Raw genomic sequence first — 22,212 nt, 5'->3', positions numbered from 1 at the left:
GCTCTCACATGACAAGTTTGGAATGTGTCTGAGTTTATTGCATATATGCACTGTCAGCGTTTGTATGAAGGTACATGGTGACACACAGTAACTGACACAAACCAGAAAGCTTTGGAGAAACTTTCAAGGAAAAAAAAACAACCCTTTCTTCCTTCTTCTGTCATGACAAAAAGAAAGTACACCCTGTTTCAGCTCTTGGGTTTTATGTATCGGAGTACAATAAAAAATAATCTGGTCCTTTAAAAAAAATCATTTCAATTTGAATGTACAAAACTGTGTACCTTCATCCACACTGCATGATTCAGCAGGCCTTGTAGAAAAACCATGTTGAGGAACATTGTATTATACGTTATGGTCTAAAAGTTGTGTTTTTGTAATACTGTGAAGGTGATTAATGTGAAGATGGACAACTTTTCTTTTCTAAATGTTTTCCAGTCATGATTAGTTACACTTAAAACATTTTATTAAAAAGTTTTATAGTTTTTGTCACTTGTTTCAGAAAGTGACTCATGTACAGATACATCACGCTGGGATTTTTCAAGTCTCTATTTCTACTATTTTTGATGATTATGTCCTAAAGATAATGACAGCCATCAATTTAGTGTCTCACAATATAAGAAAATTGTGGAGATATTAAACACTGAAAACTCACGGTTCACACCTTAATCAGCTAATTGACTGAAAACACCTGCAGAGGTTTCCTGAGCCTCTCAGTCTGGGTTGGTAAGACAACATTCTGACTGGAGCATAAGACAGTGATGGACACTGTCCACTCGGAGGTGAGGCTACAAGAGGTGATTGCTGAAGAAGCTGCTGATTCACAGAGGGCTGTATCTGGGGCATATTCATAGAAAGTTGAACGGAAGGAAAGTGTTATTTAAGGTGCACCAGCAACATAATTGATGCTTTGAGATGATTGTCAAGAAGAATCCATTCAAAACGTTGTGAATTTGACCTTTAACCATGTAGAGAATATCTGGGCTGTTATTAAGTGGAGGATGAGACTCCAGATCCAACAAGGTGGCTGACCTGAAGGCCGCTGTCAAAGCTACCTGGGTCACAGGCTGACCTCCTCCATGCCACACTGCATTCATGCAGTAATTCGTGCAAAAGGAGCCCCAACCAAGTATTAATGGAATAGAAATAAACATTGTTTTCAGAAGCCTGTCATGTCTGTTAAGTAATATTCTGATTTTCTGAGACACTGAATGATGGGTTTCCAGGATCTGGTAGGTGTAATCATCAAAACTAGAAGAAATTAAGACTCTGTGTTTAACTTTTAAAATAAATAAAATCAAATACTGAGCTGTCATGACTAACAATTGCATGGTGGTGCCTATGCTGATAATAATCAGTTGATGAAACCCAGGCTGCTACAGCCCCTCTAAAGTCCCATGAAGGCCCCATAGGTGCACTTAGTTTTTTCACCAGTGTTTCCATCATGGGTTACTTTTTGTTCAAAACGGAACAAAAAGCTGCTGTTGAACAGACAGAAGAAAAAAACATTTATTTGGACTCCTGAACATAGACTTATTTTTAGTTTTTCTGGAAAATGTCAATTTTTGGATGCAACATTTTCTTTATTTTTTAAAAGAATAATAATTATTATAATAGTGGTTTGTTTATATTAACTTCTGGATAAATTGTTGCGACTTCTTTCTTAGAATTTTTATTATATTGTTTATTTCATTTTAACTCTTCTTCCAGTTTCTTTTTTAAAGTCTGTTTGGCTGTGAACACAACAGTTTGACCTCTGTCACATGAAATAAGACTAGATTTTGCTATAATTGGTGTTTTTCTTGGGATCTTAATATATATTAAAGCCAAGAACAAGCAGGGTGTACTCTCTTTTCAGCCTCACTGTAAGTTTAAACAGTGGTGGCTGAGAGTTTGCCCCTCACCTCCCTTGTGGTTGCCACCGCCTGGAGGCATCAGAACCCAGCAGCAGCATGGTCTCTCTCATAAAGCAACACCAGCTCCTCCTTTCCTGTTTCTCTCACGTGGACATTGAACTGAGTGACATTTATTTGCCTCATATAGTTACAGTCACTAAATTATGTAGTAAAATAAATTCATAGAAAATCAAAGTTTGGAAAAATAGATTTTTTTTCATGGTCACAGTGACTATATCTGACCTAGTGCAGAAGAATCCCAATGGCTTTGAACGTGCATTGCAACTGAAAAGACAGTAAACATGCCATGCTTGCACATGTTCACTGTGCATGCGTGGTGCTGGTACATGCATCCAGTACCAGCACCAACTTGGAACTGGAAGTTTGACCGACAAACTGCCTTTCTACTGTCTTGGTTCTGGACCCTTTCTGTCTCTGGTACTGTCTCGGATCAGGCTGCACTGTTACTGAACCCCCATAGAATCAGACACTTACTGTACAGTTTATACATGGAAGTTAGATAATTAAGTGCATACAGAGAAAGTGGCACACTTTATGGAGTTGCATCAAGAGTGAAAGCTGAACACTTGCTGCATGTTTTCCTTGTGGTTTAACACCGGAGTGCATCAGTGTTTCTACATTTTTCATGATCATTTGTACATTTTTCTCCCTTCCTAATATGACATTGTTGTGGGTGATCATTTGTTAGGTCTTTGGGTTTTCTAAATCAGTCTGTAGTCTTGATTCTCCTTTATCTGACTCGTTTGAGGGTAATTCCTCTGTGGTTGTGTTAGAATGAGAGTTAGTAGCCTGGTTTGGCTGCTGTGTGCCATTAGCACACACCACCGTACCCTCTGATTTGCTAAAATTAAACAGCTTCCCTGGACTAAATGTTCTGTTTGGGGATTGTGGCTTCTCCTGTCCACCAGGGGGAGCTGAAGATGTCACTGCTGAGCCTGGTGTTCCTCCAGATGCCGCCGCTGGCTCTTTTTTCACTTCAGGTGACTTTAGGAACTTCAGAAATCCAGGCAGCTTTGCTTCGCCTCCCGTTGGCGACTGAGCTGGTGACCGGGACGTCCCAGAGGAGAACTTCCCTTGGAGAGGAATAATCTGTTTGAGCTTCATCACGTTGTTATTCCCCAGCAGGGAGCTGGGCCTCTTGGGCTTGTCACCAGGCTTGCTGCCCTGTGATTTGTCATGGTGGTGCTGGTGCTGCATGTCCGCCTTGTGGTAGTCGCTCTCATGACGAGCTTCTGCCTGCAGCTCGGCTTGACGGTGAAGCTCCTCCTCCTCCCGGCGGCGCCGAAGCTGCTGCTGGAAGTGCTGCTGTGCCTGCAGCTCATGTTTCTGAAAGGAGAAACATTTAGGAAAAAGTGATGGAAAAGAAACATTCTACAGAGCAACAATGTGTTCTACATTCTGACTGCAAACTAAGGGTGTTTTCACACTCGATAGTCTGGTAGACTTGGTTCGACTGGGGACCAAAAATGCAGCATTTTGTTCATTTTCACCTAAGAAACACTGAAGGAAACACCTCTGAAGAAGACACTGAGGGCATCTTCCTTCTTCACAAAATGTGAACAAAAGTGGAGTGGTGGTTGCAAGATTTCTCTTTTGTCTTTAGTAAAAGAGTCTGTTAGATGAACATGTTTGTTTTGGTTGTATTTACCTAGAATGGATCGTGTTGTAATCCACTCCCTGTTTTTGAGTGGCATCCAGACTGCTTGGCGTTCACATATGTATTCAAAACGCACCGTAATTAACTTCAATCAGATTGACACCTGGTTCGTAGGTAGACCAGAATTCACTTTTTTGCTCTGCATCAGAATTTGATAACATCCTCTGTTTAGCCCACTTTAAATAAAATCAAAATAAAACTCTACTTCCTTTGTGTAGAAAGTCTGGTTTGTAGGTGAGATGTGATTGTGTAATCAAACTCTCACTCTTCTCTCACCGGGAGCGATGCATTTCTGCACATAGCAATAGGAACCTGAGAGGCTTAATTTGTTTTCATACATTATCTCTCATATTTAACATATATGTAAGGTACACATTTTTGTAAAAGGTACCATTAAGTCATTAGACCCATCACATTTTTTGTTTTGAGCTATTAAGAGGTCAAGGAAAAGATATTTTTGCAAATGAGAGCTTGGTGTTTATTTGGTCAGCCGTAGGTCTCGCCTTGAAACTCTCACTAGGAGGCCATTTTATAGGCCCAGTCTGTCTTTCTCTGTGTTGAATCCTTAATTCTGACCTTAACTGAGGTAAGTGAGGCCTGCAGACCTTCAGACATTGTTCTGGGTTTTTTGTGACCTCCTGAATGAGTGATTGATGCACTCTTGCAGTCATTTTGGGAAAGTTCACCATTGTTCCATATTTTATGTACAACATATATTGTGTTGATAACAGTTCTCACTGTGGTTCTCTGGAGTCTTAACGCTTTTCAAATGGCTTTGTAACCCTTTCCAGAATGACTGTTTTACATGTGCTATTTAACTTCTTCTGATTTTCTTTAGATCAGAGAAAGTCCAAAGAAGTTAAACCTGTACATTGTCACACAGGTTCTATCACATAAGGCTTTTTTTCTTAATAAATAAAATTAGGGTTGCACAATATTAGAAAATACTGTGATGACAATAATATCAATACATTTTATGATCACAATAACAGTGCTTATCATAATCATGTTCAGAACACTGAATATACTAGCCAAAAATGATTGCACTCCAAACAATCATTTGGGATATGAATAATGGGCACAATAATATTGAGATAGCAATATATTTGCGATATATTGTGCAACCCTAAGTGACATCATCACATAAAAACCTTTTTTAATTGTTACTCTGATTATTTTTGCTGTGATGTTAACATTGTTGTCCTTTGAAGTGTGACAAGTAAAAAACTGAAAAGATCTGAAAAAGGATCACCGTACAGAGAGCTGACTGACGTCATGCACTGCCACTATCCAAAGACAGACTGGACCACAGAGCATTTCAGGTTAACACACAGCAAGAAACGAAGGGACGTATACACACATATATGCAATACAAACTGGCCAATCGGCAGCCAACAGCAGGTCTGATGTTGGCAGAAGGTCTTTCAAGCTATGACATAGCGATATACCTTGAAAGCTTCCCTTCGTCGGTACTCTAGCTTGGCCATCTCGTCTGCTACCCAGCCAGGGATATCAGGGATGGCGACATGGATGACGTACTTTAGGAGGATTGCAAAATGCTGAAAACCCACAAGACCACAAAGGGACAAACTCAACACAACACATCAGAGTACAAGACATTCATTTTCACATTCTGTGTTTTGATGGATTTATAAGTCTTACATACACCATAAAACCTACACTATACAGAACATCTTTAGGTTTAATGAAAGTATGTAGGAAGTACCTCAAGCAAGACAATGGAGATGATGGTCATCTCTGGGCTCAACCAGGGGAACAGACGCTGAAGCTGGCCACACTGACCAATCAGGTAACAGTTAACTATAATGGCTATCAAGCCCATGGCTTCCATTGCAGTCTGTTGTTGAGAACAAGCAGACAAATTTACAGGCTGTTGAGGTGGAAGCCTGAAAGGCATTACTGACATTTTCAAGCTGGAAGCCACCAACCTGCCACTGTCCGATGTTCTCCACTCTCTGTCCGAACGGTCTCTGAAGGCCAGTGCACAGCTTCAGGGCATCACTTCGTATCTCAATGATGTTGTTGATAAGAGCACACATGGCCGCCAGGGGAAAGGCCGAGGAGAAGAGCACCACATAGCCGAACTGAATGAACATCTCCTGGTAGTCTTGAAGTGTTCCCTTTTCACATCAAATGTCCCACCACAAAAAGATTAGTCACATTTTTTTAATGTGTACACATAACTGTGAGTAGACATAATTTTGGAGAAACATGTATCAGGAAGGCTACCTCATATGTCTGCATACAACTCTCTATCTCAGCCTGAGTCAAAGCAACGGTTTTGGGTTCCTCTGGTGGATCCATCCAAGATTTCTTGTCATCTTTCCCCTCCTCCACACTCCTTCTCTGGTAGATGGAGTCGGATTCTTTTGAAGAGGACACACTGACGTTCTCCTTGGTCTCCTGCTGAAGGAAAAATTAAAAATGATACTTCTGTGCTAATAACTGAAACGTCTTTAATGTGTTCACACATTTCTTAAGGGTCCAGCATGGTCAAGCCAACGTGACGAAATTGGTTCTCATTGTCACAGTTGGGTGATTAAAATTACTTCATTTAGTTCTCAGCCTCATGTCGTCCACCCCTTCCTGTTGTAAACTACACATATGATGAAACACCATGACGTATACTGCAGTGGGAGGGGCTTCACAGGAGCTAAGACCAGTGTGTCTTGTGGACCTTGAAGGGTGTTTGTGAAAACAAACCTTTGTCAAGCATTGTTGACTTCTACCCAACAATGGTGGGCCCTTAAGATGTTGAGAAACCCTGCCCAGTAGACAGAAACAATGTTGACCACACTACCTGAGACAGCGATTCACAGTCACTGTCCTCATCACAACTGTCAAAAATACTGGATGGATCCATCCCATCTTCCACCAGCGTTGGACTGTCCTCCAGGGAACTGTCCTCCACAGCCTGGGTCTCCGTCTTGACATTCTTGTAGTCCACCTTCTCTGTGAAGCTGACTTTCCGATGCTTTATAAAGCTGTCGTTCATGTCCCACTCTTCCTCTGAGAGCCTGAAGCCAGCTTTCAGATCTCCTCTTCTCCTCGGTTCCTGGTTACAATTCGTGGCGTGACTGTTTGAGATTCCTCTGGGACTCAAGAAGGAGTAGGATGTAATTGAGGCTTGTGCCTTCCCAAGAGCCAGACGCCCATACTTGAGAATGATGACTTGTAGGAGCTCCCACAAGACCTTTGGGGTGAAGACGCCAAGCTTGCTTTGCTCGTAGAGATATGGCTGAAGGACTTCTTTGATGTTTTGCAGGAATTGGCGGAAAATCAATAGAGTAGCAAGCATCTGAAAGGAAAACAGAGACTTTACATACAACATATATTGTTTTATATGTGCATAAATATGTGGGTTATTATGGTGTATTGGAGAAAAGGTACAATTAAATGCATTGTTATTTCTTCCTACACCTTCTCAGACATATTAAATGGAATTTATGCTTTATGTGTATTGTTATGTGTGATACAGGTTATTGATATATGTATATGTGTGCACATTGGGTATATACTTATTCTTCAGATTTATTTTGTGTGTATTCAGTTAAAGTAGATGTATCAATTGGCATAAACTTATTTTAAAAGGGGGGTTTTATATGTTCAAATTGTGTGTGCATCCATGTGTCTATGTGTGTGTATATGTATATATGGGTATGTATAGATACACAAAGTCATACTAATGTTAACGTGGATGAACATAAACACATGGATCCATTATGAAAATGAAATGACATGGTGGATGTGCCTGAAGTGCAAAGTGCTTTGAGTATGAGATATGATTCAGTCCATTTTACCATTTGTCTTTGTACTGTTTATTTGCATGACTACCAACAGTAGAAACTTTAACTAGACTTTTCAATGTTTTTGTGTTGTGAGCTATCAGTGCAGAAATATCTAGATGTGTGATTATGCAGTCAGACACACAGGAAGTTGTGTGGTTTCCTTGAAACAGCTGCTATAGATAGAGTCACATGTTTTGTTCTTACACTTGGTCAGAGGTAAGATGCAATTTACAAATTGAAAGTAAAAGATTCAAAATGTAGAGATGTTACAAAGTGGTTTTACCATCAGCTTTCTGTTTTCATTATATTTAGAAGTGCATTCATGTCTGTTCATGTGTTTGTGTCCATACATTTGCAAGACACTATTATCCAAATCGGCTTACAAATGAAGATAAAAATGATTGTTCATAAAGCTCTAAAGCTACAAAGAATTGCTGGTGAAAATAATCCAAAATAAGTTGTTATTATTATTATTATTATTATTATTATTATTATTATTATTATTATTATTATTATTATTATTATTATTATTATTATTATTATTATTATTATTATTATTATTATTTACATATACAGTCTGTAACAGATGAATCAGTCTTGGGGTGAGGGTGGTCACATGGCGCCGTGGCTCTGACTGCAAGGCAGCCTCGCTTCTGTCAGTCTGAATAACATCACCTTCCTAAAATAATGACTTCAGCCATTTCTTTTTTTTTTGTCAAAAGTGTTCTGTTTTGTTTTGTTTTTTTGTTGCTTTTTTTCCCCAAATCACTTTTGGCAAAAAAAAAAAAAAAAGGACTCGGGATTATTTTAGGGATGTGACAATATTATGTTTTTCAAGAATCTATTTAATCTCAGGGCTGCACAGTTGGCAGCACTATTAACTTGCAGCAAAATCTCAACAAATCTCAACTTGCGGTCTTTCTGTATGTTCTCCCTGTGCATGCATGGGTTCTCTCTGGCTTCCTCTCACAGTGCAAAAACATGACTAGCTAATTAGTCTCTTTAAATTCTCAATAGGTGTAAGTGTGTGTGTCTATGGAGTGTAATCTCAAATAAGATAATGACATAACAATCAACATTACAATAATTATCAAGTCATAAGATTCTGTTTTTGTTAATATGTTATTTAATATTACAACCAGAGTTCATACACATTTTTAATGCCAAAATTCCAGAATTGTCATCAGAATTCCAAAAGAAAAGCATTGAAAAAGCAGAGAAGACGATATCTAAAGACATGCTCAGCAACAGTTTATTGAAGTCAGAAGGTTCTGACACTGATGGAAGTTGCAGACTGATTTTAATTGTAATTTTAATGTGTTGTGAACTGGTGCTATATAAATAAACTGAATTGAATTGATTGAGTGTACAGGACTGGCAAATTTTTTCCAAAGCTCAAAACTAACTAATATTACAAAACAAATGGCAACTACTGATTTTTTTTTTTGTACTACCGATTTCAAATTTCACATTTTCTTCAATGTTCTTACCTCCTTCAGTCGCTCCATGTCCTTGAGGTAGAATCCAATGTAGAAAAGGCTGAGGTAAGAATTAATGAATTCAAACTGTAAAGAACAAGAAGACATAAGAAGAAATAGAAAACCAAACTATCTTGAGAAACAAAGCACAAAACAAAACAGGATAACTTACAAAAACCATCTTGATGATCAAATTGTTCTCGTAGGCACTCTGAAGCCTGTAGTTCTCTGGAAGAACAAACAAACATGAAGCATTAAAGAGACATATTCTATTTCCTATTTCTGTTTCTACTGGAGAAATAATATACCATACCAACTTTATTTATAAAGCACTTTAAAACAACCACAGCTGATACAAAACACAACATAACAATAAAAAAATAAAATAAATAAAAACTCCAAATAAAAATGGAGAGTCAGTCACCATCCTCTCCCTTTCTTATCAAAGAACTCGGCTATTATTCACACAAACAAAATTATGTCATTTGCCAAAATGATTCCTACCCATGTCATTCAGCCAGTAGGCAATCTTCTTATACACCTCATCACATACAGTTACAGTGATGGCCAGAAGTATCTTAGGGATGAATCTTGTGATACTAGGCAGCTCCTGAATCTCCATCACCAATTCCTGCAAAGTGAAGAACATTATTGTGGAATCAGAACTAGTGATATTCTCATAACTGTTATTTATCATTGTCATGACATGAAAACTATGGAGGACCAAAACTGACATAATTAAAAATAAAAGCAGAAATTAATAGATTTTGTTTTTCCTTCTTCCTACACATGCATTTTCATCAAGAAATGCATGACCAACCCATAGACAGGAGTTGAAGTCCTAAGACATCACCCCTCCTCATTTGTATAACGAGGCAAAAATGCTTTAGGGAAATTAAAACGAGGAGGCGAGGAAATGTAAAAAGAACAAAGGAGAAGGAAAGACAAAATATACATATATTTCTTAATGAAATGAATGTGTAAATGTGACAGATAATACATTTTATTTATAGTGGCTGTTACATCTTGTGATCTGAAAGGGCTAGATGACGCTATGTGTCATAAAACTAGACACTCTTTATAGAATATGTATATTTTACCTGTTTGAAAATTGAATACTCTAATATTGGATTCTTTATGTTTGACTGTGGAGCTGTGTCATTACTAGCTGTTTTTGTTTAGCATGGTAGACAGTGCTGTCCAACAGAGACCTGCAGTTGAAGACAGAGGAGCATAGCGAGGAAGACGAAGCAGAGGCAGAGCAGGCAGACCGGCAGGCTGACCAGCCATCTGAACATGGCTCTCTTCCAGGTGGGGTAGTAAAACTCCTCACAGCCCGTTATGGGACTGCACCGCCTCACACCCTGTAGGCACACATTAGAAATGAGATTGTTGAGAAAGACTGGAGGTCCTCTGGACATGATGAAGCAAAGAAGGACTTTCCAAATAACATTATGAACAACCCTGACCATGAGATTGTCTTAGAAAAAAAGGTGTCTTTAGTCAGAGGCTTTTTCAAATTTGCTGTAATACAGACCGCTACAGGAGCTCTTTCCTGCCAACAGCCATCACTGTCTACACCACCATTTAATTTCCCTTTGGGATCAATAAAATACTTTTAATTTAATTAATATGAGCTTCCCTCAAAAAATGAACTTCCATGAAAGTATGAAAAACAACCTAGGTCAGTGTAATGCTTGGTAACATGATCTGTTTATGTGGGCAACACAATGAAACTTGACAAAAGCAAGCGCCCAACGTGGGGCTCGAACCCACGACCCTGAGATTAAGAGTCTCATGCTCTACCGACTGAGCTAGCCGGGCTCAGCTCCCATGTGACCTGTATGCCTCTTTACCCATCACAACCCCTCCCACCACTGCTTCTTTTTGTGGGGGTATGCAACCTAATAATACACCCCCCCCCACTCCCCACACACACACTAACCCCACCCCTCCTGCTGCTCTCAGAGCACATGGACCCACCAACCCCATTTCCTGCTATTGTAGGCTAACTCTGTGTTGGGAGGAAGACTGTCAGAGGAAATATCACCAAGACATGAGAAACTTTCAGGCTCACTATTACAGGAAGCCTGTGCTTTTATTGTGAAGAGTTCTCACCCTGAACTGGGGCCTGGGCTCCTCCAAGGACTCGGCGGGGGTGTCCAGGGTGCCCCACCTGTAGGCCAGCTCTGCTTCTCGCCGCTTCCAGCGCTCCAGAAACAAAGTTGCCCAGACGACATTAAAGAGAGCAAAAACCACACAGCAGATATCTTGGCTGGTCTGTGTGGGGACAAAAGGTTGAGTCAGTCACTTTACGCGACTTTAATTATACAGCTGTGAGGAGGATCCATCTCATGACAGTGAGATTAATACCTGGTAGCAGTCATAAATAAAGTAAAATCAAATTATTGCTTTTTAGTAGTTTCCACCGAAGATGTTCCCCTTTCAATGTGTATTTTTTGAAACTTTTCTCTGTGAAAATATAAAATCTGAGAATGACTCTACAGCACACAGGAGAAAAACACTAAAAACATGGATTTCTGTTCATAAACTGAAAATGTGTTGCCTTTTTTAAGAAGTATATGTATTACAGTAATGCTGACTAAAATGTTCTTTGCAGGTCAAGTCTTTGGTCATGCAAACATAAAGTACAGAGTGTAGGTCATCTGACTTCTAGTTAATAAAGGAAATGACCTTGCTATTATTCACTTGTCTACGCTCTTTGCACAGATGTAAGGTGGCTGTTTTGCAACCCTGAAAAAACACCTAGAACCGCTGGTTCCTTATCTTTGCAGATGTTCCTCATTTCCTGCAGGAAATGAGCTTATTAACTTAATTTTTCTACATACTATAAATGCTGCAATGTACATGTTTCACTTCACCCATCAATATGTCTCAAACTTATGCTCTGGAAGTATAAGGTCAAAGGGGACATAAGAGGGACATACGATGGAATAAATGACAAGAGTATAACTATAAAGCAAAAACAATATAACCAATAAATGCAAAATGATTCTTAATATGATGAATAGTATGAGTAAAATAAATATATGGGCACATAGGAATAAAAGTTGAATGTAAGATAAGTAAAACAAAAATAATAATGCAGTGATTATTATTATTTTTCCAACACACATATTGAGCAATAAGATCAAATTAACTGCTGATAACATATGGACTTCTTTTAACAGAACTTCACTTAACTAAAATGGTGAACTATTTATTTATTTTCAATATGATAGCAGTATAAAGTAACATACATGAACAAGTATTGCAAAAGACATATTTTTTGTACCACAATAATCTTAACATGCCTGAAGAGGAGTAGGAAGAAGTACAAAACTTATGAACTCCTACCTGATAAACTTACCATGTTTTCACATGGAGCCTCATTATTAAATAAAAAAATAATAATATCTTGACATAGTTTAATTAATTTTCCATGTTATCTGTTTTTTGGGGGTATTTTTGCCTTGGACTCATCAGACACACATATACATATACATGCATACATCCATACCCACACACACTCTGCATTAGCCTCAGTTTACATATATAGATTTGTGCTAAGTCTCACCCATATTTCTACAGCTGGTGAAAATGACCTCATTTTTCTTTTCAAATTGTATTACATTTTGACTTTGTTTTAACTCCTCATTTAACTTGCTCCATAATTTTACACCATAAATTGAAATACCCTCCAAAGCTCTCTCTTTAAGGTTTGTGATACCTGATCATCTTCTGCTAGTATCCAGAGCAGAAAGCCGATGACGGCAGGGTAGAGCATGGAGTTGGTGTAGAAACCCAGCCAAGCAAAGTACATGCCGATCTTCACTCCAAAGTAGTCACAAATGTCATCTGGAAATGATTTATTATACATAACTGAGGATATTCAGCTTGCTTTAAACAACTCCAACCTTGAGTTAGCAGAAGTGGACCATGATTTCAAGGAATCTATTCAGTATGAGGCATTTCATGTCATCCTCGAGTATTTCTTACCGAGGGGTTGCCTTTCACACACAGCCTGGACCCACGAAGTCATCAGCTGGTTGAGTATCCTTTGTTCATGAAGAGGAAACATCTGATGGATCACTCCCCGAGCGATTAGCTCTGGAACTAAAAGTACAGACAACGGCTGAAACCAGAGTTCCCAGTTTGATGCTTCTGTTCTTCCATCACATAAAATCATAACAAAATCAATCAAAGTTTTTTGGGTTACAATGTGACAAGATGTGAAAAACTTTGGGGTATGTAAACTTTTGAGATACTAACAATGCTGTAACTTTTTGTTGAACTTTTATAGCTCCTCGTCCAAAAGTGCCACATAAATATGACAAGGAAAAACATTGAATATATAAAATTTTTTAAATCAACTAAATGCAGATTTTGGTGAAATTATATCCGCTATATAGTAAAAATTGCTGGATATCAATATGAAACTAAGAAACAAAAAGAAAAAAACATGTATATTATAAGATGAAAATTTTGTAATGTGCCTAATGTTTTCCATTTTCAGAAAATTTCAGTTTGTAAAAAAATTTACTTTTTTAAGAAAAAAAAAGTTTTCATTTGGATCATCTGCCTGTCCTGGGCCCCCAATTATATATCAATCAAATGTTATTTGCATAGCACATTTCAGCAACAATGCAGTTCAAAGTGCTTTACATCATAAAAACATATGCCCTGCTTGCAGCCATGATCCACACAAAATTAGCTTAGCTGCTGAAAAAGTGCCCCCCAGGCCACACTTTGAACATTAACCCCTGCATTAAGGGATAAAACCAGAATAAAGGAATGAGAAGATGCAGAGCGGCCTGGAAAATGAAGATGATAAAAAGCATCTCACTTATTGGCTGCCCCTCCAAGAAGTGGATGTTGTGGAGCATATCCCCCTGTTTGGCACGCAGGTTATCCAGCCAATACTTAATGATGCTCTGACGTTCCTAAACACAACAGGAACACATGGTTCTATTGATTTTAATAAAATAACACCTACATTTGTGCATCCATTTCTTTTACGAAGACCTGAGTTACATTCCAACACTTCCAGATGACACTGATAACGAGAATCCCAGACTTTTAACCTGCGAGGTGAAAAAGCAAAGCTCGCTTTCTATGTTCTCATAGATGTTGTCCTCCTCACAGGAGAAGCGGCGCATGCCACCACCAAACTGTGGCTTCACAGTCTTGTACATGCCCATCTGCTCGGCTCCTCGCAGCAGGCTGTTGGGGGGGAACAGCAAGATTTTATTTCCATCTGAAATAAGAGGCTATGTTTTCTTGTACCTGTGAAGGAAGTTGAGTCTTACTTTTCAAATGTTGTTGTGATGAAGAAGGCTTGGGTCTGGGTGTGTTTATGTTGCCGGACCTGGATGCTGACCTGTGGGATTCCAACACGCATTTGATTCAGGAGCCACAGCAGAGTGTGGTCATCTATTGTATCTGGGGAAATTAGAAATACATCCATTTGAAGTTCATCAGCATGTTTTCAACCATCTACTGTCCAAAAACAGAAGCAGATGTGGTAAAGTAGAAGTTTCTGTGTCTATTCTAGAGATGTTTGACTGGACCAGTTGTTGATCAGCTGATCTAAAACTAAAAATCACATCCTTTGTGTGATCATTTATTGCAGTGTATTGATAATCTGTAGATTATCTTTTGGATAAACCAATTAATAATTGGTTTGTATAAGGTGCTAATAGGATTTAGTTTTTTTTTTTTTTTTTTTTTTTACAGAATTCGAATATAGGTGAAGCTAAAACTATGCCACTTGAGGAGTTCTGGGTAAAGAATATAAAAACCCCTGAAGATTTTTCATCTTAAATGGAAATGCATGTATCTTTTTACACAGGTTTGACTTAATTACTGCTCTGAAAGTGTTCTTTCAGCAAATTGTCTTTTTTGAGTCTGTTTACTCAAGTTAAAGATGAATCATTTACCGAATTACTTGATGATTATTTCAATAATTAATTCATCACAATTATTCCAATTAATCGTTTCAGCTCTAGTTGTGTTTTTAGCCCAGTTCTTCTTGCATGGAATCTCAGTGGTGGATCCACTTCCGTTAATCTGCTGAAGCGCTAACAGCAGAGCTAATTTTTCATTTATTGCCTGCAGCGTTTTTGCTAATTTGTAAAATGTTTAGGGCAGTTAGCCCTAAACATCAGTTGTTCCGAAAGCACTAATTTAATTTATGGTTTTGTAAACCTTTAACTGAATAAGGTTTAAAATCTGTGTTGAAGCTTTGATTAGCGACTGTTAAGCATTCTTCAAGTAGTGAGATGTTTATACATGCTCTTATTGTGAGGGAAAGACTACTTCTGCAGAAATTTATCCATCCATCCATTTTCTTTACACCCTTGTCCCTAGTGGGATGGGGAGGGTTGCTGGTGTATATCTGTGCTGGCAAGAGGCAGGGTACACCTTGGACAGGCTGCCAGTCTGTCGCAGGGCAACACAGAGACAGACAGGACAAACAATCAGGCACACACATTCACACCTAGGGACAATGTAGACAGACCAATTAACCTAACAGTCATGTTTGTGGACTGTGGGAGGAAACCGGAGTGAACCCACGCATGCACAGGGAGAACATGCAAACTCCAGGCAGAAAGACTGGGGCCAGGAATCGAACCCAGAACCTTCTTGCTGAAAGGCAATAGCTCTACCAACTGCGCCACTGTGCAGCCCCGCAGAAATTTATTTCATCTCAAAATACATTTATTCTGTACCTAGACTGCATAGCTGTAGACAGATTAAATACTACTTGTGTCCTGCCTGATTTCTGAATGAATCCCTACTGTGGTCAACAAGGCAAACTCAGCAACAGCATTAGCAATACTCAAAAACCTCTTACTCTTATAATTATTTATGAGTGAAAGTTCTCTTCCAAAGAATAACTTCCTGAAGCATCACTGTACAGGTAGGTGTGCACTGACAAATCTGACCCTGCTCATGGTAATACACTGTGCTATAATACATGGACTGGACGATATGACCAGGTGTCGGTTGTGTTAGGATCCTGGGTTGTTGAGTTGTAGTCGCAAACTTTGACATTGAATTCAGTTGCTCCTCCACCCTTTCTCTAACTTCACCATAAAGTGCGGGCATGGCTGTGTGTGAAAAATCTTCCCAGCCAGGGATTTTGTATCTATGGTCGATGACTGACATAATTTTCCTGAAGCCCCTTATTTCCACCGTAGTAAACATCATGCCTTTACCATGGGCTTCTCTTTTGACATGGCTGGGTCTAGGGTGATGCTTCAGGGACATGTTGGCTTATACATTCATGCCAACATGCAAACTTCATCTTGCTTCTTCTTTTGACTCTCAGAATATTCTATCAACAGGAAGTGCTTCACATAATGGAACAGATAGATGTGTCCTGTTGCTAATTTTCACGACTCTATGGCACATTGTACAACACGAAGAAAAATGAAGTTTATAGAGATCTGAACTACGTTTACACCACCAAATTAATCTTTCCTCTCATCAATATTCTGTCTGCTTTCTCTTTGCTTGTGGAAGCTGGGGGCATTCCATTTTTGGCTAAAACGTACCACATTGGAGCTTAGCATAGCCTAGGCCAACCACCTAGCACAACCTTCTAGTGCTGGGCACGGGTCTGTCGTGTACATCATTACTCAAGTAGCCAATGTGTTGTGGCCAGTGGCGGTTTCTGATACGAGTGACATGGGCAACCGCCCAGTGCGCCATCTTGGGGGGGCGGCATGAGCCCAGGGCACCAAACAGACTAGGACTGTCTCTGGTTGCAACTCTTTCTGTTCAGCTTGAATTGGTTGTGGAATAGATCAGACACACAGTGATTCCTTTTGATTTTTATGTGCATTTCCAACTATAACCTGATAGTTCTGTAAATCTGGGATCTTTCTGTAATTTATTTATTTTGATATAAATATTTTATTTTTGAGACAGTAGGCTGTTCAATTGATTCTGAAAGGTAATCTTTAATCAGTGCACACAGAGTAAGGTTGAGTAGAAGCCATTTTTAACAGCACTAATATGCTCACTGGTGATAGGTGGTACTGGGGGATAAAGGTCAGTCAAGCTGAGTTCCATAATTTCCTCATCTTTCATAGAAAATAAAAAGAAAGAAACTATTTTACACGTCATCCTTTTAGAAACGGTATCTGAGACAAATGTGGCAATTGTGTATTCAGACAAAAATAATAAATGTTGACTTAAGCCACTTATCTGCCCATAAGTAAACAGCGTGCTCTGTTTAAACACCACACATATAACAGGATGTGCTCCTTCATGCTGCATGTGTATGGTGGCTTAATGAAATGCTTCGAGTTCACATTGCTGGCCCTTCCATTAAAAGGAGACAGCAGAAAGAACAGGTGCTGTTAATTGACAGCTTTTAATATCCTCCAAAGCACTTCACTATACATTTCTGACTAGCTACCAGCGCCTTCTCTCCTCACTGCAGGACAAACATGGAGGACATGTCAGAGCAGAGCATTTACCTGGAAAAGTCATCAGGATGTCACAGTTTTGTGTGGGAACCATCTTTAACCAGGACTTGCGAGAGTTGATGTAATGTCTGGCCAGCAGAAGTCGTTTCCCGAACAGTTTATCTAAGAAAAAGAAAGAAGAAGATGACATGGAAGGATAAAGCACATAAAAACCGTGAGTGTGTGCTGATGAAAAACAACATGTTTTTCATCAGATGGTGGTATACCACCACCATCTGGTGGTATAAATACCACCAGATGGTGGTATTTATAATTGTGACGATCATGACCATAGATGACTGGCTGTTTGTTAGTAGCACTCTGCCACTCATCACTAGCTGCATTTCCATTGACCAATCTGACATTTCACGTGTTTCATTGAAGACGTGTTTTTTGCTTAAAGGTTTTTCCGCTAGGTTGAGAGGTTTATTGGTTTATGTTGCAAAACTGCAATGAAACACTTTTTTCGCATCACACGAGTAACCAGATGTTACTACTGGCACAAACCACGAAGAAGACGACGACAGGCAGTAGTTGGAGGATGACAGCACTGCATGCTTTTTAATGCCTTATCGCTTGAACAGACTTACCACAATTGTGTGTTTTTTCTATATTAGCAGAATGCTGACAAAATTGTGCGCATATTTGTAATGGAAATGCAGCTACTGACGTTATTTCTTCTGAATATTTTTTTACTCCTTCCTTTTGTCAATTTTCACTAAGACAAAATAACAGAAATATCCCAGATAAGCATAATTCTGCTGCTGTGGTTGAATGACTGAGCAAATATTGTGTACCGACAACTAATTTGCAAACTGAGTGGCATGCAAACAGTTCCAAGCAAACTGTCTTTTCAAGTCTGACTCCAAAAAAAAACATCATTGGTGTTATTTTTGGTTTGCCTCACACTCGTACTGCTCATGTGGATTTTACTCTGACGTGGTGGTGGATGTTAGAAGACACAAAGTTTCAATACATAATCTGTAGCTTATCTGTCAGCTGAACCTTGCACAGGATTCCCAATACTTGTATGCATGTGCAGTTAACTGCGGGTTGTTTGTCATGGATGAAAAAGCATGTATTGATCACATGTAGGTCATAGAGAATTGCAGAAGTTGTGAAAAAGAATGATCGGCACTCTAAATATTAACTCTTCACACAAATTTGATGTATTTGCAAACAGAACCGTGTGATGTAGTTAATTAGTTTTGAAGTGTATCACAGAAATATGTGTAAAAAAATAAAATTTAAAAAAAGCTGAAATCCCAAAATATGTGTGTGTGTGTGTGTGTGTGTGTGTGTGTGTGTGTGTGTGTGTGTGTGTGTGTGTGTGTGTGTGTGTGTGAACATGGTCTGCAGCCATTCTTGCTGCCTGGTGGTCCTCAGTGGGTCACACGCTGCTTCCTGCTGAAGCAGTAGCTGCAGTGACTGACCACTCTCCTAATTGTTCACTGAATTATAAGGTGACTCTCTCAGTGTTTGTGTGAGCTTGGATTTTTTATGATCAAACCCATCTCAGAAAGTTCTATCCCTCCCAGCCTGAGCCGTCCGTGTGTAAGTCATGTCTAGATTCATTTAAAAACCAAACATTTTGGCTTTGTGAGATTTAAACTAAAAAGGTTAGGTAAACCTGCTTTTTAACATAAATAAATCAAAGTCACAGTTCTGCCTTGAAATTTGCTTCTCTAACATAAAACCTTGTTTAAATAGGCAATAAATATACAACTTAATGAGAGAAGAAATGCTAAGCTACTAATAGGGGCACCAAAAAATCAGCCCTGACTTCCTTTATTTTGGGAGACTGGTGATTGGCTGATAGTTGCATGTGAAGGCGATCTTATCCACTAATCTTTGATACCTCCATAAAGGTTTGAAAATCAATCAAAACCAATAGATCAAAACCAATAGTTACCCTTTCGCCCAGTTGCTATCTTATCAACTTTTTTTGCAACATTTAGCAACTTTTCGGACAAAAAAATTGGTATCTGCCAACAGGTAAATCAGCAAGTCAGGTTTTTTAAATATTGGTGAACGGCCAGAAAACAGCAACCAGTGCACCCCTACAAAACAACTCTTTAGTTATCATTTAAAAACTTACAGCTATTTGAAAAGGTCTGGGATAGGACCTGTGACAACAACTGTTTATGAAGTTCAAATCCAATCAGAATAATATTTGGGTTTAAGTGGCATCAGTGCTCATAAATGTTATGAAATCTGAACTGTTGTCTACTGAAATATAGACACAGAACCGTCTTTGTTAGAATGGATCCATCAGAATCTTATGTCTTCTTATCTTATGATGGCACCAGTTAGTGTGTGGGATGTGTTAGGCAGTTGGATGTGTTAGGCAGTTAGTGAACATTTCATTCTCAAACTCTATGTGTTGGAAGCTGTAAAAATGGGCAGCAGAGTCCAGGTGGTGACTGTCAACCAGTGAAACAGGAAGAAACAGGAAGGAATTGTGAGCTGCCATCCAAAAGACATCCTACTGCTGAAGAAGTTAATGTTGCTTCTGCAAGAGAGGTATCAGAATAAACTGTGAATATGAGGCTTGTTGCGATGTAGTGTGAGGGCCTGCAGACTAGCTGACCCCTGGAAGAATCAACAATGGAGCTGTGAACCATGCAGCAATGGATGAAGGTGACCTGATCTGATGATTGACGTTTTCTTTTGCATCACCTGCATGGTTGAATGCGTGTGTCGCTGACCTGACACCAGGAAGCACAATGAGAAGAAGGAAAGCCAGCCTAAACAGTGTGATGCTTTGGTCAAACAGTGTGATGCTTTGCTGTGAAACCTTAGGTCAATGTGGATGTTACTCTGACACATACACTTGTTCTTGGAGGTGGTATTTCCTGATGGCTCTGGCCTGTTTCAACAGGATCATACTCCCTGGCACTAAGTGGTAATGCTTCAGGAATGGTTTGAAGATTGACTCCAAATTCCCCAGATCTTAATCCAATGAAAATGTTTGGGGTGTGACACATAAACAAGTTCAATTTATGAAGGCCCAATCTGACAATTCCCAGAACATAAAAGATGTGCCCATAAGCACAGCTGCAGCTGGATGGCTTCAGGGTTCTAGAGGAGTCCAGGCCGCAGCATGTCAGCGCTGGTTTGATGGAAAAAGGAAAACCAAAATGCTACTAAGCATAATATTACCAACAACGCTGATAATCTTATGTCTGATCAGTGTAAATGCTGTATATTAGACTGTTGCCTTCTGATTTTGGTCAGTACTGATTTTGTTTTTTTATTTTGTTGGGTGAAGTAGCCTTTATTTAACAGCTGTGAGAGACAGGGAAGACATGTGGCAAAGGTCATCATGACGGGACTCAAACTTGTGACTAAGGCCAAAAAGGTTCATACATGAGTCATGTTTTGCCCCATATCAATTTTTTTTTGTCTGAAAAGTCGTTAAATATAGAAAGAAAGTTATTAATTGCAGAGGTAGATAAAACCGGTAAGATCGGTTTAACATGTAAATATCGGCCAATCATCGATTTCCCAATAAAGAAAACTGAGGCTGGTTTATCGATGCACCTAGCCTGTATATTTGATCTAAACATGACTATTGATTGGATTAAATTGCAATGAACTTGATAAATCCAGAAAATAAAAGTCATATTCCATCCAAATATGACTGAATATAAAATTTACCTGTTTCTAACACACTTTAAAATGATGTTTGGTAAATTTGAGTGGTATAAATAGACCGCATTGAGTACAGTTGAATTATTAACATGAAATAAATTTTAGAAATGTATGCCAACACACTTTACTATCAATATGTATTATGTCAGCACTTGATTTTGAAAAGAAACGCACCACTCCAACAAACCCCTGAAACATAACAGCACACAAATCACGTATAGGTTATAAAACCAGCAGCATTTTCAGTGACTCAAACTAATCAGATAACGACAGAGCAGGATTTCAGAATGCATCTTCATTGGACAGTTCTAAAGACAAAAAGAGCTGCAACATATTCTTCTTTTGTACCGTTTAACCAGTAATGCAGCAGCAGCATGACATGCCTCATGTTTCCTGAATGCACCTGTGGTTCCAGCAGGCCCGTCACAGGGAAACACGCAAAACCAAAAACCTTCGGCCAAGTCTCCGCGGCGTCAGTGATGCTTCGCAAAACCCGGGCACGGTGGCTTGTAAATCTTCATTTTCAATCACATGAAACACAAATACGTAGCTCCTGCTTCCTGTCAGCGGGGGAAAGGTTGGGGGACTCACCGAACACCCCGGCGGTTTGCTGTTGCTGGGTGCTGGTCCTGTCCTGGTGCTCGCTGGGCACCGTCCTCTCCCTCCTCTCCCTAGCCCCGTCTCTGCCGTCGACGTCTGCGGCGCCGCTGCTGCCGTCTTTCGCAGAGTCGGCATCAGCGGTCGCCTGCGTGTTGGTGCCCAAAAGCTCCATTGCGTGAAGGAAGACGGCCGTCAGAACCCGGAGGAGGCTGCTGTTAATACATGGCTGCTGGCAGTAGGAATGACAGCCTGGTGTGTGTAGCAGTCAGGGAGGAGCATGAGGAACACAAACATGTCATGTAGCCGCAGGTTCTGCGTACCAGTCGTGACTGCATGACGACACAGACCGGGGACACCGCGCACGGGCTACGTACAGGTTCACAGAGAAAATGGGACATGTCTCTTCTAGGTAGGCGTATTTATTGCTCAAATATATCTAGTCTGAATATCGCTTTGCTATATGTCTGCATTATCCGTTTTTCAGTTAAAACACATATTCTGAATGCGTGTGATAATCCACCAAACCGTCAAATATAAAGCTGAAAACAAAAGTTTACATAAACCAAATAAAATACGTTCTTTCCCCTCACTGTCTTAAGTTAAATCTTCTAAACTTCTCTTGTT

General features: G+C 39.4%; 1 protein-coding gene and 1 non-coding gene across 7 annotated transcripts; both read right to left on the bottom strand.

Moving 5' to 3' along the window:
• Positions 1–11: 11 nt before the first annotated feature.
• ano8a (anoctamin 8a) lies at positions 12–21,944 on the bottom strand. Of its 6 annotated transcripts, none has more exons than XM_008433420.3 (18): positions 21,580–21,942; positions 17,347–17,457; positions 14,167–14,299; positions 13,942–14,080; positions 13,704–13,800; positions 12,857–12,973; positions 12,588–12,715; positions 10,976–11,137; positions 10,069–10,221; positions 9,362–9,488; positions 9,030–9,085; positions 8,870–8,944; positions 6,392–6,889; positions 5,821–5,997; positions 5,520–5,711; positions 5,297–5,428; positions 5,019–5,129; positions 12–3,239 (listed from the first exon to the last, which is right to left on the bottom strand). In XM_008433420.3, exons 1-18 carry the CDS (start codon positions 21,758–21,760, stop codon positions 2,598–2,600), a joined length of 3,231 nt encoding a protein of 1,076 aa, XP_008431642.2. In that variant the 5' UTR covers positions 21,761–21,942; the 3' UTR covers positions 12–2,597. The 6 variants fall into 6 exon arrangements, with proteins under 6 accessions (XP_008431642.2, XP_008431643.2, XP_081454141.1 ...); XM_008433421.3 differs by having other exon boundaries at positions 5,821–5,994; XM_081598015.1 differs by lacking the exon at positions 21,580–21,942 and adding an exon at positions 21,392–21,503.
• trnak-cuu (transfer RNA lysine (anticodon CUU)) lies at positions 10,609–10,681 on the bottom strand. Its single transcript has one exon. It is a non-coding gene; the product is annotated as a tRNA-Lys (tRNA).
• Positions 21,945–22,212: the final 268 nt, after the last annotated feature.

Source organism: Poecilia reticulata, chromosome 17, assembly GCF_904066995.2.
Source record: "Poecilia reticulata chromosome 17, P_reticulata-male-v2, whole genome shotgun sequence".
NCBI lineage: Eukaryota > Metazoa > Chordata > Actinopteri > Cyprinodontiformes > Poeciliidae > Poecilia > Poecilia reticulata.
This window is presented reverse-complemented; position numbering and strand designations above follow the sequence as displayed.